The 16,308-nt window shown below is 37.0% G+C and overlaps 1 protein-coding gene across 1 annotated transcript; it reads left to right on the forward strand.

Moving 5' to 3' along the window:
* The first annotated feature begins 2,879 nt into the window (after nt 1-2,879).
* On the forward strand, nt 2,880-11,324 carry mchr2a (melanin concentrating hormone receptor 2a). Its single transcript, XM_067394307.1, has 5 exons — nt 2,880-3,097; nt 4,177-4,386; nt 8,271-8,465; nt 8,969-9,088; nt 10,757-11,324. Exons 1-5 carry the CDS (start codon nt 2,880-2,882, stop codon nt 11,067-11,069), a joined length of 1,056 nt encoding a protein of 351 aa, XP_067250408.1. The 3' UTR covers nt 11,070-11,324.
* The last annotated feature ends 4,984 nt before the right edge of the window (nt 11,325-16,308 follow it).

Consider the following 16,308-nt stretch of genomic DNA (forward strand, 5'->3'; position numbering starts at 1 on the left):
GCACATTCACATCATTCCCGCAGTGGGATTTGCATGTATATCATGTTCAATGAGAAGCTTCCTGAGAAGCAGATAAATCTTTAAAAAAAAATCTAAGTAAAGATAACTTACATTGGAGAAGTCTACAGCCCTGTAAGGATTCTAACATAAAAGGCTTTGATTATTTTTTAAATATACTCAAAATACGTTTTCTGACTCTGCCTGTCATTTCATATAGACAGTTATTTCTTCAGTATATTAATATAGTCTAGAATACTTATTTTTCAAAGAAAAGCTTGAAATGGTAAAATACACTTTTCATGTTAGAGGAAAGTAGTTGTCTTTTTATGATCTTCACTGTATGTATACTTTATCTAGCTGATGACGCACTGTACAAGTGTAACTAAGGTGCAATAAAACTGCATGATAGCACTGTTTACTTTTCAATAAGGCTCTTTAATTACAAGCAATAAGGTTGTGGGTTTGATTATCAGGGAATTTGTATAATTATGAAATAACCTGGAATGCAATATGAGAAACATTGAAACGTTTTTGCTAATGGATTTACGTGGTGAACTAAAAGAGATCCTAATGGAGCGCTGATAAAAGTATCATTTCTCAACAGTTGCACTGCTGTTTGATAGTTTAGTATAAGTTTTATATACAGTATAGTCAAGATTTGAAGTGGATCAAAAAATTCATCAAATTTGTCCCAAGAGCTAAGTTGTCCTAAGAAGAATGTTTTAGACAACACCAATGAAAGGTTTTGATCCACTTCAAATGTTGGCTATACTGTATATATATATATATATATATTTGCCAGAGACAGGGCATCTCAGATGGTCAGAAGCAATTCTCCATTGTTTGAGATGTTTACTCAGCATCAATGTCCTCTGCCACAACCATCACAGAACCAGAATCCAGCCAACACCTCCACACACGCTACAAACCCAGAGCCAGTGCCAAAGCCCACGGCAGACCTATGCCAGCCAAGTCTGGCCAGGTGTGTGAGCTGGTGTCTCTGTTCATTTCTGAGGGAGTGTTCGTGGTGTTTGAGAGCATAGAGTGGAGTCATGCTAATACAACTGAGGGTGTGCTGTGCCATATCCACAAGGAATGGAATTATTATTTGAATGATCAGTCCCCAAGTCTCCTGTGTTGCCGCTGGTTCCACCTATCCTCGTACTCCCTCCTCTTCAGACAATGCCATCCAGTTCCTCAGCCCTGGCTTCAATGGCTCCCTTCAGCCCCTCAGTGTCTCTGCCCAGCTCCTTGAATTCACCTTGGGCTTCCAGGTCTCCAGCTTCACCTTGGTGTGTCAATCCCCTAGCTCCACCTCAGGCCTCCAAGTCCCTTTGTCACCTCGACCCTCCAACCCATCAGCTCCTCCTTGGCTCCATGCTCCCTTGGCTCCACTGTGGCCTGTTATCCCTCAGGCTCTGCCAGACTTCCTTGTCCTTCTAGCTTTACCTTGGTCAGTTGTTGCTCTGGTTCTGCTTTGGACTTCTGAGTCTTCAGCTATGCATCGACCCTCCTTCCCTCTGGCTCCACCATTGTCCTCAGTCCCACTGGTTCCACCCCATTTTGCCGATCCCCTGTCTACATCTCTGCCCCTCGAGCCTGTGGCTCCAACTTGGCCCTCCTGGCCTACGGTGTCACTCCGGGTCTTTGTCTCCTTGGCTCCGGCTTGGTCTCCACCACTCCAGACTCCACCTCAGTCACTCAGGGTCCTGGCTTCTCCCTCCATCGATTTCATCATGGGCCTTCGTCCTGATGGTTCTGTTCTGGGTCTCTCTCTGCCTCCTTCTTCCATCTCCCCCGGTTTCTCCCTCCATTGTCTCCTCCTTGGTGTTTTACTCTGTCAACTCCTCCAGTTTGCTGCCCTTTGCCTGCCTATCCACCTCCAGAACACCTTCCCTCTCTCTGTTGGTTTTGTTACGGGAGGTGGGGTGTAATGTAATGGCCATGTTTTGTTTAGTTTAATTTTCCTAGTTTCCTGTTTGCCTGAGTTCTCATTTCTAGTTTGTTTCCATGGTTGCTAATTGTTAATGGGTTGGTTTGCACCAGCTGTGCTTGAGTTACAACTTGGCCTAATTTTGACGTAAATGGGCACTACTAAATATTTTTGCATTGCACCATTAAACTTAGCTGAAGCCTAACCCTATAAACGAAATATTTATGAAAGCCTCTGATCAGGAGTAATGGTTAGCAGACTGAAATGCTCTAGTTCTACCTGACACACATCAGTTGTTTGGACATATAGTACTGTGAAAAAAATCTTAGGCACATTAGTATTTTCACACATTTATATCTTTTGCTGTAGTGTGTCAGTAGGAAATCTGATTTCACCATCATCAAGTCCATCTTGGATTATGTCAATGTCTCCAAGACACTTGAAGAAATAATAAAATACTATTTATATTCGTAAGTGGTATCTATTTAAATATTATAATGACTATTAATGGAAATTGTTAATAACAGCTTTTGATTGTCTTTTAATATGTTTCTATAATTACATTTTCCCCCACCGATTGCCTATGATACTTAAATTATTATATTCAAAATGTATCACAGTATTTCCACTTAAGTGCAAATAGTCAATAAAGTTAACTAAAGTTATCAGTAGCGGAATTAGTTTAGTACTGTTTGATTAGCGATAGAAGAAGGACTGAATGCGATAAAATCTCGTAAATGTCTTGGAACCTTTCAATAATATCGAGTTGGAGTGCGTCATGGATTGTTCACAAGGTGACTGTGCGCTGTTCCGAGTGGAGACACCAGTGCGCATTCTCTGGTATGATGAGGACGCTGAAGCCCACGAAGACATTCCATGGACATACAACTATGTGTGATGTTATACCGCATTTCAGCGCATTCTCGTCGATCAGAATGAAACGCGAATGATGAACGCCATGGTGGAGTTGGAACCTGTTGTTTGGAACTTTACGCTCAAATTAGACAACGGCACGCGCGCTAATGAAACAACAGCAGGATATCCAGCCGATGAGTATTACAATATTGTTCACGTCACGGAAACCAAAATCCTTCCTGCATTTATTGGGTTTCTGTGCTCCACCGGGCTTGTTGGAAATGTTCTTGTTTTGGTGACTATTTTAAGGTGGGTTTACAGGTTGATAAGGAAACCTTTTGCTTGTAATTAAATTGTAATTAAGTTATTTTGCATTTGTTTATATATTTTAAAAACAATAAATTTACTACAAGGCATGTTTAATACATTTCTTCTCATCGAATACATAACCACTTCCCTGAAATTCTCTACCTTGAATTGTGTTTTCTCTTTCTTCTTTCTACGAATGCCTGTGTAAAGGTAGTTAGTAAAGAAATATGCCACTGGAAATTCTAAAGGAAATAAAAGTAAATGTGAATATAACGAATCATAAACATGCTTATGAAGGCTTAAGAATGTTTTTGAAATCATTATTGAAAGGATGTAATTGGATTTGATAGCTTTACTAATTGGATACAGCTTTATTAAAATAAGCATTAAATGGGAATTTGCCACCATAGACTACATTTAACATCTGGTTCTTTTTTTATGCAATTCATATTATATGGCAAGAATTGATCATTTGATTTGTGTATATATATATATATATATATATATATATATATATATATATATATATATATATATATATATATATATTAAATCAAATCAATTGATCAATTCTTGCCATATATATATATATATATATATATATATATATATATATATATATATATATATATATATATATATTTCTTGATCAAAATGAATTTTTTTCATTTGCACAATCTCTAATTAAAGAAATTGATTTATTCCATTATATCAATGAAATTGTTTCAATGATTTAATTCACAAATAAACATCTTCTTTATTGATTTATATCATGGTCTGTCTGAATACTCGATTTTCTGGAAGATGTTCAATATAACCATTTAATGCACAGTTAATGCTAGTTTATTGCTAGAGGAATTGCTCAGAGAATTTTCTGAGTTTTGGTGGATGGATTCCCTCAGGAAATAGCCATGACCCAAACTGTCACTCATTGGAGCTTATAAAACTGTGTTTATTGTTGCTTGCAACTTGTCATGTTTCCCTCATATTTCCTAGTAGTTTCTTTAAAAATAGGTCACCAAGGGACCACAGATCTCAACTAGGTCTTTCTTGGGTTTTTTTTTTTTTTTTTTTTGCAGGTCCGCCAAAAAGACAGTACCAGATGTGTATGTGGGAAACTTGGCTGTGGCCGACCTGGTGCACGTGACCGTCATGCCATTCCTTATTCACCAGTGGGCGCGTGGGGGGCACTGGGTGTTCGGCAGCACTCTCTGCACGATCATCACCTCTCTTGATAACTGCAACCAAGTGGCGTGCGCTGCAGTCATGACCGCTATGAGTCTTGACAGGTTCGTGATCAGTGAAATAACAATGTCTTCATTGTCATGCGGTTCAAATCATGAAATCATGAAATGATTGAAATGATATAATTACATTTTCAGATAACTAGCTTTATTAAAATAAGCATTAAGTGTTTTTTTAGCAAATATAACAATACAATAGAATTGTTCTCCTTTATTACAAATTTTACATTTTTTAATTATTATTTTTTATTTTTTTATTTATATTTTGCAAAAGTATGTCATTTTATCATATCATTCAAATCAAAATCTTTTTTATCCTAATCAAAATGCTTTTATTGTCTCAATTGCATTGATGTATAGTGGTGGTCCGAATTATTGGCACCCTTGGTAAATATGATATGATCTGCATTGTTTATCCTTTTGATCTTTAATTCCTGAAATTATCAAAAATCTAACCTTTCATTGAAGGAAAAGAATAGAAAGTGGGGGGAAAATCACATTATGAAATAAATGTTTTTCTCCAAAACACATTGGCCACAATTATTGGCACCCTTTTATTCAATACTTTTTGCAACCTCCTTTTGCCAAGATAACAGCTCTGAGTCTTCACCTATAATGCCTGATGAGTTTGGAGAACACCTGACAAAAGATTGAGATCATTCCTTCATGCAGAATCTCTCCAGATACTTCAGACTCCAGCTCCATGTTGGTGCTTCTTCTCTTCAGTTCACTCCACTCATTTTCTTTAGGTTTCAGGTCAGGGGACTGGGGTGGCCATGGCAGAAACTTCATTTTATGCTAAGTGACACATTTTTGTGTTGGTTCTGATGTTTGTTTTGGACGGCCCATTATTGGATTTCTAGCGGACGCGGTCAGGTTTTGATTTTTTTATCTGTTGGTATTTGATAGAATCCATGATACCATGTATCTGAACAAGATGTCCAGGACCTCCAACAGAAAAATAGGCCCAAAAAATTAACGATCCAGCAGTATATTTAACCGTGGACATGGGGTACTTTTTATCCATGTGTGCACCAAATCCATCTGGTGGGTTTGCTGCCAAAAAGCTCTTTTTTAGTTTCATCTGACCATACAACCCGGTCCCATTTGAAGTTCCAGTCTTGTCTGTCAACTGAATATGCTGGAGATTGTTTCTGGATGAGAGCAGAGGATTTTTCTTGAAACCCTCCCGAACAACTTGGATGTAGGTGTGGATGTAGGTGCTGTTTGATCATTTTTTTAGGCTTTCTGAGACTCAAGACTCGACTACTCTCTGCAATTCTCCAGCTGTGATCCTTGGAGATTCTTTTATCACTCAAACTCTCCTCCTCAACGTGCATTAGGACGATTTAGACATACGACCTCTTCCAGGCAGATTTGTAACATCTTTAGTTGATTGGAACTTCTTAATTATTGAGGAAATGGGGATTTCAATGCTTTAGCTATATTTTCTTACTGCCATTTTCTATTTTGTGAAGCTCAACAATCTTTTGCTGCACATCAGAACTATGAACTATGTACTAAATATTCTTTGTTTTTTATCATTGTGATGAATGATTAAGGGAATTTGGCCTTTGTGTTTCCTCATGTTTATACTCCTGTGGAACAGGAAGTCATGGCTTGACAATTTCATGTTCATGATCACCCTGGTGTGCTAAAAAAAAAAAAAGTAAATATAAATGGTAATATACTTCAGAGATATTTTACTCATAAAAAATTCTAGGGGTGCCAATAATTGTGGCCAATGTGTTTACGAGAAAAACATTTATTTCATATGTGAAATGTGATTTTCCCCCCACTTTTAATTCTTTTCCTTCAATGAAAGGTCAGATTTTTGCTAATTTTATGAATTAAAGATCAAAAGGATAAACAATGCAGATTTATTTTTATAGTCATCTTTGATCCTATTTACCAAGGGTGCCAATAATTCGGACCACAACTGTATGTGAAGCCAGAAGTGCAATCATTACACCCAGAGCCGGAATAGGACACAAATTCAGGCCGGAAAATCTCACACTCATCCAGACCACCCATACACCCACAACAAATTTTGAAACCACAGACAACCTTATTTTTTATGTATGGCCATGACATAAAAAGGTCTAAATCCTTAGGCTGGGGCCATGCAAAATAGAACTGCACCTTCAACTCCTTTTTCCTTCTCTTTATTTTCCCTGATATCTCTCTGTATCTCCCTTGTGTGTGTGTGTGTACTTTTTAGAGGTTCAAGCACGCAGCACTGAAAACCTATTTTAACTTTTTTACTGTATTATGTAGAACTAGAAGAGTATTGTGAGAAAGAGATCGATTGAGCGAGTTTATTACCTGCATTCAGATTTAGCATTATCCTTCAGGTCAGTCCTATGTTCATAATAAAAAATCTGTATAAACGTCCGATGTATTATCTTGTCCTTTTAACAGTTAAGGGGCTTTCCCGTGACTGACAGCGCTGGCTTAAAGCATTTGTCAGTTGCGTCTTGTTCCGTGTTCACAACAAATCAGTCTTTCCAATATAAAAGTCTTCGCGACTGACTGACACACTCATAAAGACAGTCTTTGCCGCCATCTAATGGCGTAATAATGTATATATATGTATGTAATAACTTTTGCTGTAACTCTGTTGCTGTTCATGGTCGGGGAATATTTTAGGCTTTTTATTTAAGGCTTTTTATTGATTTTACTTCATGAAATTTGCATTGATACATATTTTTGGCTTTAATATTTGTATTGTGTGGTAACCGCTTCTCTTCGTGCCTAAAGCCCTTCGGCCATGACTTATTCACGATACAGCACAGCCTCTCGTACCTTATTGCTTACTTATCGAATGCCGAATTCGGAAAATAAAACTTTAGTAGATTGGGTTGGCAATAGTATCAAATAATAATAATAATAAAAAAAATAAAAAAAAATAAATAAAAAAAAATAGCATAGCTCATAGCTTAATAAAAGCTCAGGTTATGAGTTCTTAGAAGAAGAGGATCTGGAGGATCTGGTCACATGGAGAGGTTGTAATAAGGGCTTTATCCCAGTAACTATTTTTGATTAACAAGGTTTTGGGACAAAAGTTTGATTTCAAATATTTTGTTTTCTGTATGTTGGTTGCTGAACCTTTACTGATATTTGATAAAGGTTCATTAGGTTTTGATTAGGCTTCTCCATTGGGAATTGCATATAGTTTTTGAACTGTGGCTGGTTGAACAGTAATGTTTATGTTTCACATAAGTGCATTGGTGTTTCATTTATTGCTGCTATACTACAATATCACCACTAGAGGCCACACTTACCACAATTATAGAGCAGCTAAGTAAATTCATTATTCATTTACGTAGCACATTTAAGAACAACAGTTTGACCCAAAGCGAAATATCAAAATGATCAAATGACAGAAAATAAAAACAGGAATAATTGCAATCAGTCACAAAAAACATTAGAGCAGCCTCAAACTCTTTCAAAATGAATAAGATTTGACTGTTTATGAACACTATGTGGTGTACATCCCTTGACCAGGGATGCGTTATTTGGGCATCAACAGGAAGCTGCGGTTGACTATCCATGCACATCCTCATTTCCCACAATGCAGTTTCCTCTTTTGTTTTAAAGAGATATATTTTTGGGTTTGAGAAGACAGTATAAATAAATAAATAAATTAATTAATTAATTAATGCCAAAGCACATCTTGGAACAAGATTATTTAACACCAAGCTCATTCTGCTTTTTCTTTTAGCAACAAGATTGTCTGTCCTTTACTGTAAATGTCAGATTGTGTCTTCACCAACACAGTAATGGTGAACGGGAAACATTTTTAAATTGAACATTTTGCTTCTCATAGATGTCAGGCAACTAATTAAATGATAAAATGACCAATTTTTATCTGAAAATATACATAAAAGGGGTAAAATCTGTATTGTTCATTCATTTATGCACTCCAGATACTTGGCCCTTGTTCATCCGTTTCGCCTGTTGAGTCTCAGGACAAGATCCAGGACAATCCGTATTAACCTGTTTGTGTGGGTGGCGTCCTTCATCATGGTTCTGCCTGCCTGGGTTCATGCCAAAGTGATCCGCTTCAGGGACGGACTGGAGAGCTGTTCCCTTAACCTGGTCTCTCCCAAAGAGTTGCTCTGGTAATTGGTTCTGCTTGTGTACTTCTGAATAACCTTCTGCACAGGTCTGATTATTCCATCTCTCATCACCCCTTATTTGTATTGTCATAGTTCTGACGTCTAAATTGTATACTTCTGTCACTCTATTGTTATACAGTCTTCTATTGAAAAGTGCTAGGAGATTGACAAATGCCAGCATGAGTGTACCATTTTCAGCATTCTGTCTGAGAAATTTGCTGCAAAAATTATAGATTTTTTCCCAGGATAGTATGCTTTTTTTAAAGAAGCTATTGTCTGTTATCTGTTGTGAAAGCTGCCATTCAGAATAGTGGCACATAGGTTCATAGACACTTAAAAACAACACAATAAAAGCTTTTCTGTATTTTCAATCAGTATATTTTCCATTTCAACATGTTTCTGCAGAACATTGCAGAGGAATCCATCCTTCTTGGTTAATTAAACTAAGTGAAGCATAGAGTAGGAAAATAAAGGCATCTGACATCTGTGTCCTTATATATCTGTAGGTACACACTCTACCAGACTGTGACCTCCTTCTTCCTGCCATTACCTCTGATTGTCATCTGCTACATACTGATTCTCTGCTACTCCTGGCGAATGTATCGCAAGAACAAAAAGGCTCACAGGTTAATTAACATTCATTATACAGCCAGTATGTGATACCAAACTGTCAAAGCTACAAATGTAATTGCTTGTAAAGCTATTCAGTGGCTTTACTGTTCTAACTAGGTCTACACTGGTTACATTCATTAATATTCCATTTGCCATCCATAAGGAGAGTATCTTCTGCTAAGTGAATATGAATCCCTTTTTTCTTGTATGAAGCTGTCAGATGTCCTTTTTGAGAATTATCTCATGGAAATGTTTTCATTTTAGATCAACAGCGCATGCTGATGTAGATTTTATGGGCTAAACCATAATTTATAAGAATTTCCTTTAGAAAAAAATCCCAGGTTCAATACGTTTTCTTAAAAACTTGTATATTTTTGAGTTGTAATGCTATTTAAATTTTTTTAGGGCTTTAGGTTTTATTGCATTATGTTATCAAGGCAACACCTTAACTCACACAGAGGAGGCTATAAGCAATTTTTTTTTTTGCACTAAAATCATGTTAAAAGCATGCAAATGCTGTCAATTGAGCTTAAAGTGTTAGTTCACCCAAAAATGAAAATTCTGTCATTTATTACTCACCCTCATGCCGTTCCACACCCGTAAGACCTTCGTTAATCTTTGGAACATAAATTAAGATATTTTAGTTGAAATCCGATGGCTCTGTGAGGCCTCCGTAGGGAGCAATGACACTTCCTCTCTCAATATCCATAAAGGTACTAAAAACATATTTAAATCTGTTCATGTGACTACAGTGGTTCAATATTAATATTATAAAGCACTATAATATTACACTGCTTCAGGAAGATTTGGAGCATAAATCAGCAGTCACATGATTTCAGCCGTTGGCAGTTTGACACGTGATCTGAATCATGATTCGATACACTGATTCATTTGTGCTCCGAATCTTCCTGAAGCAGTGTTTTGAAATCGGCCATCACTAAATAAGTCGTTATTTTGTTTTGTTTTTTTGGCGCACCAACAATATTCACGTCTCTTTATAATATTAATATTGAACTGTACTCACATGATCTGACTTAAATATGTTTTTAGTACCTTTATGGATCTTGAGAAAGGAAATGTCATTGCTCCCTATGCAGGCCTCACTGAGCCATCGGATTTCAGCTAAAATATCTTAACTTGTGTTCCGAAGATTAAGGTTTAACGGGTGTGGAACGGCATGAGGGTAAGTAATAAATGACAGAATTTTCATTTTTGGATGAACAAACCCTTTAACTTGGAGTGAAACCATAATATTCCTTTAAGTTTTGCTGTGTATTGTTAATTGTTCCACCCAAAACTGAAATTCTGTCAGCATTTACTCTCCCTTATATCGTTCCAAATCTGTATGCATTTTTTTTCTCTGCTGAACACAAAAGAAGATATTTTGAAGAATGTTGATAACCAGTTTTTTTTTTCTTACGATGGAAGTCAGTGGGAACTGAAACTGTTTAGTTTCCAACATTCTTCAAAATATCTTCTTTTGTGTTCCGCATACGAAAGTCAGTCTTACAGGTTTGGTATGATAAGGGGATGAATACATTTTTCAGTGCACTATTGCTTTAACTGTAATTACAATATTTAGAATTTTAGATTAGAACATTGTGTGTAACTACCCTAAATTTAGATTTAAATTTTGGCTATATACTGTATGACCAAAACCTGCATTCCCCGCTTTCTCTCAGGTATAACACCAGCCTGCCTCGGGAGCGTGTGGTCCGCCTCACTAAAATGGTCCTGGTTCTGGTAGCGGTGTTCCTGGTCAGTGTTGGGCCGTACCACATCCTGCAGCTGGTTAACCTGAGCGTACCTCGCCCATCTTTAGCATACCACACCTGCTACTACCTGTCCGTGTGCCTGAGCTACGCCGCCAGCAGCATAAACCCCTTCATCTACATTCTGCTGAGCGGACACTTCCGCCACAGGCTGGTTTGTCGGGATACGCCCAGCATGCCAAGTGTGGAACGGGAGATCCAGGCCCCCCGCTCCAGTTTTTAAACTGAATTCATACTGAAACACAAGTAACACTGTTAACGGATGAAGCCTTTGTTGGTCTTATGCAAAGCTCGTTGGGGAAAGATTCCTATTTGTTTTCTTTAATTGCTGGGAGGGATTTCATAGAAGGCATTGTCTGTTTGATATGTGCATGTATGCATGTCTTGTACCTTTTACAGTAGGCCAGTGTTTTAAATGTGCTGTTATTTATTATTTTTGTGGTGTCTTGGCTCCCTCTACTGTTTAGTTGTAGTAATTCACACTTTGGTAATTCATATCTATCTATCTATCTATCTATCTATCTATCTATCTATCTATCTATCTATCTATCTATCTATCTATCTATCTATCTATCTATCTATCTATCTATCTATCTATCTATCTATCTATCTATCTATCTATCTATCTATCTATCTATCTATCTATCTATCTATCTATCTATCTGTCTACCTACCTTCATACTATATTTTCAAAACTTTGAAAAAGACTTAAACAATTCAACATTCAAAGTTTGTACTGACAAACTTCACTTTTCTACTTAAAATTACAGTTTATTTTTTTTATTCTATTTCCATACATTCTAATTTGAATTGTAATTCTGCAATTTATATTAAGAAAATACATTCTCAATTCTTTTCTGAATTGTGCACAACCCTGCCTTTGATTGAAGTGGCAGTTTTGGCAGTTGCAGATTGCATTAATTTTGTGGTCAGCAGTTCTCATCACTGGAGAAAATAAATAATGATGATATTGATAATTATAATAACTGTTTAGGGCATAATCAAGACCTCATTGTGGTCTTGTACTGTATAATATGGCTCTGTTTTTTGGTTTTAAACTTGATTGTAAAGTATGTGACATTTTGAAAATGTGATATTTTATTATCTTGTAAATGTTTTATTGTATTATCAACAGGTTTTTATTAAGGAAAGTTTCACATATCATGAATGTGTTTAGTACCTTAAGCTTGCTTTGCACTGTACAGAATGTATTGAGGCACGTGTTTTCTTGTGCGTACATTACATTATCATTGTTACATACAAGCAAAATCAATATTGCTCGTGACAGGGCATTTGGTATTGTCTGGTGTGTAAACTGGACATCATAACGAAGTGGCTGGCAGCTCTACAGAGTGAGGTCACAGACCAGACGGGCAGAAATGCAGGGATCTGTTGGTAGCCCAGCGCCCAGAGTGGAATCAATTCTCCGACCAGAGACAGACAGGGACCGCGTCTGACCTAAAGCATGCCTGGCGGCAATGGCTGGAAACGCACCGCCATTCTCTCTCTCTCTCTCTCTCTCTCTGTCTGTCTCTCAATTATACCCTCTATGGCCCAGTAAACCAGAGGCAAAATACCAACTGATGTGTTCAAATACTTGTCAATATTAGTGTTTCAGTGTCAACATAGCTTGTTGAGACCATACATTTCAATAATACTATTCAATACAGTAATATAAGTCACAAACTGTTGTGCTATTGGTTTGTCAGTTATTCCAATGCAGCAATAGAGATTCTGCCTGGGCAGGAAGGTGCTTTTACCTTCTGTTTCTTGCTCTGTTAAAGCACATGATGCAAAGTCTTCACCCTGTATTTTCTGCATTACATGATTTTTCTCTTTCTCAAACTTTGAAAGATCATTCTGCTGTCTGAGCACGGTGACTGACTACTGCTGCTGCTGCTGCTGCTGCTAGTCTGACATTGTTTGACCTTGTTTGTGACTTGCTTCATATGGAACTGGCCTTGTTACTTACACCTCAACAGTTTGGCTGCCAGTTTGTGTCGTGTTTGTCACACGCAGGCTTTTGTTTTTATGTCTTATTTTATTTTAAAAGGTCATCTACTGTATAATATGAGTTATTAAAATGTCTGAAATCATGAGTATTTTATTTTAATTGGTTAACATTTGTTGTATGATTGGTAGAAGATTAGTAGAACATTTTGTTTTCCAGTAGTGGAAGTGTATAGATGACAAGTGAAACCATTTTCTGTCACTGTAAAATAGAAAATGCCATATATTTCTATAGCCTACAATACATACACCCCATCTCTCACTTTAGAGGAGACTGGACAGACACAAAAACATCTGCTGGACGTAGCCTACAGATATATCACAAAAGTAGTTTAATTTTTTACCAGTAGAGGGCATGTGCTGACAATTTTCCAAGCTTAGAGTTTGCAGGTGCAACAAACCAGGCAAAGGCCTACACAAAATTTAGTGAATCAGTTCAGCATGTGTTTTTATATGAGTCTATAATGTATGCAAGATTAAATCATATTTCTCCCTGTGAACATTTAGGTATTCCTACTCCTAAACCTAATCCTACCCATAACTTAAGCCCTAAAATCAGAGGGGAAAGATATGTGAATAACACTGATGTAGAAGTACCTATCCCATGGCTGCAAGCCGACACTTGACATAGAAATGGTAAACTTGTCCCTCAAATCTGATTAGTTGATTGGAATGTTGTTGGATCAATGTTGATCCAGGAACATGTCGTAGTATATTTGGTGAAATCACATTCACCGAACAGGTATGCACTAATATCCATTTATTAGTTTTGTCCTTCTGATACATTTAAAAAATGACACGGTTCCCTGGAATAGGCTAGGCCTACTTGATCAGAGTAAAAAAGTCATTTGTCGAATGACCTCTATACTGGATATTTCATTGTTGTCGTTGGCAACAAACTGGGCGTACTTTCATGTCTTAATTATCCGTGATCTATTAATTTTATTTTCAACACAATGACACAAAACGATCACGACTGCTGTAAAATAGTAGTGGAGAAATTAAGTTTAGTACCAATTTGATTAAGTCTTATTGATAATGACACATAGGAAAAGGGGCTAGAAATGGCTAGCATATTATGGACCGTTTTTTTTTTTTTTTCTCTTAGCGGAAGCATTAAGATAATTAAAAATAACTTAATATTTCATGTCCATGTATTTATTTTTTCGTGAGTAGGCCTATTCCTAAACGAAATAAAGCATACAGCAAACAACCTATTATCTCAAAATAGGACTTAAGCTGCAATAGCCTACACAAGTCCAGAATTTGTTCATATCATATGTAGCCTAAATCACTTTTTCACCTTTCTTATATACGAATATTAGGTAGCCTACACTGGAAGATTTTAAGAAATAATTCTGTAGCTACAGAATTATTCTGTAATAATTCTGTAGCTACTTAATTAGAAGAGCTTTGAATTAGGCTAATAATAACTTATATATAGCCTAGGCCTATTATCTTCATTTCCGCATACATCCGTGTTTATCATTAACTATAGCTATTCCACGATGGAATTTAGGCAAACACCAGTCTTTAAAACGGTAAAACAATTTGGCACTGACAGTTTCGCACTTTGACAAATGACCTCGGTTATTTAATCGTATTTATTTAAGTTTAATATTCGCGGACATGTCTGTACATTTGTGAAACCTGTGTGAAGAGATGAGCACAGGTTTTCGCCTGTGAGGCAATGGTGCGCGCAGGTTTCCCGACAGCCTGTTGTTTCTCGGGCGGGTACCACGCGCAGCAACCAAGCGCGAATCAAAGGCCTGACAACTTCTTTGTTAATTGGAACAGGCTTCTCGCTATGTGTGCAGCGAGGGTGCTGAAAAGCCTGAGATACAATATGACAAGTGTGAGCACGAAGTAGAGTCGCGTTTAATTAATTTTTCTTTCTCCCTTGGAAGCCTCGCTGTGTTCGTTTGTGATACACTTCGAGTTGAAGTATTTCTTCAGCTTGGAGATGCCTTTGTGTTTGTGGAATCAATGTGGGACTGTCAGGTATAGATTGAAAACCATAAATAAAGTCAATTTGACCTAGAGATTAAACTCATTGCATTGTGGTGTATGCTGCCACACTGAAGGCGTATTGTGTGGAAGAGCCTCTGCACATGACCTCAGCTGAAACACTGGACATCTAGCAGAGGTAAGTGAGCAGTTTATTGGTTTTAAAATGTTTATTTTGGGTGTCCATCCACATTAAGTGCACTTTCCCATACTCTCTAACTCCTAAAACGGTTTTTAGGGGGCATAGGCCTGTTTGCAACTGAGGATATTTTCAATAGGCCTATTTCCCACTGGAATTGGTTTTCAGAGTAAACAATATACAGTAAAGCACACAGCAGTCAACACCAAATATTACAACAACAGACTTTATTTTTTCTTTTTTTAAGAATAATTTTTAGTTTTTATTCATTAAGAATTCAGGTCGCTTAAGTGTGTGCCAGATATATATATATATATATATATATATATATATATATATATATATATATATATATATATATATATATATATAGTTCCATGATTTCCCCAGCCGTGGTTAATTTCTGACTTACTTTCTGAAGAATTCCTGACTTTTCCAAATTCCAGGTTATGTCACATGGAGATAGTTTAAGTCTAAAGGGATAGTTCACCCAAAAATTAAAATACTGTCATCATTTACCCACCCTCATGTTGTTCCAAACCCGTATGACTTATTTTTTTCCCTGTGGAACACAAAATAAATAAACACGCACACAAAACATTTCTCAAAATATCTTTTTATGTTCCACAGAACAAAGCCAGTTATACAGGTTTGGAACAACATCAGGGTGAGTAAATAATAACAGAATTTTCATTTTGGGGTGAAGTATCCCTTTTAGAGAATTTTTAGGATGATTATAAGAGTTAATTAGATGCCTTTTTATTTTCAGATTGATTTAGTGCAAAAAATATTATAAAGATATAGGGCTCTAAGGCTGTTTCTTCCACATAAGGACTAGTTTGTGTGAGGTAACCATGATGTTTAGTGGACCAAAAATGTTGATTTGATTGAGTTGTTATTTGACTATGCAAAAGCATGGTGCACATTGCACATTTCCCGCTCCCACAACCTCGGCACATGCTTGTGTGGCTTGTGCTGATTATCCAGCCTCCACAACTCCAGATGGATCAACACATGCTGAAAATGCGACAAACTAAGACGCAGTTTTCCATCTGACCTCAATCTATCACTTCTGTTTGCCCGTTTAAATGTCAGCGTGCTTCCACTCTCAGACTCGGTGAGAAAAATGTAATCATGTTGTCATCTTATAAGTCATTTTAACAGCCTCATCAGAGTTTGTTTGCATGTTAATCGAATCAGTGTGGGTGGGCATTGCTTTAACCAGTTGTCATGTATCTTGTCGAAACGCTTCTGCCATGGGCATACTTGCCTGGTAGAGTTAAGTCGGTTGCCCTTTAGTCTTATA

The sequence above is a fragment of the Chanodichthys erythropterus genome, chromosome 2 (genome assembly GCF_024489055.1).
Source record: "Chanodichthys erythropterus isolate Z2021 chromosome 2, ASM2448905v1, whole genome shotgun sequence".
Taxonomy (NCBI): domain Eukaryota; kingdom Metazoa; phylum Chordata; class Actinopteri; order Cypriniformes; family Xenocyprididae; genus Chanodichthys; species Chanodichthys erythropterus.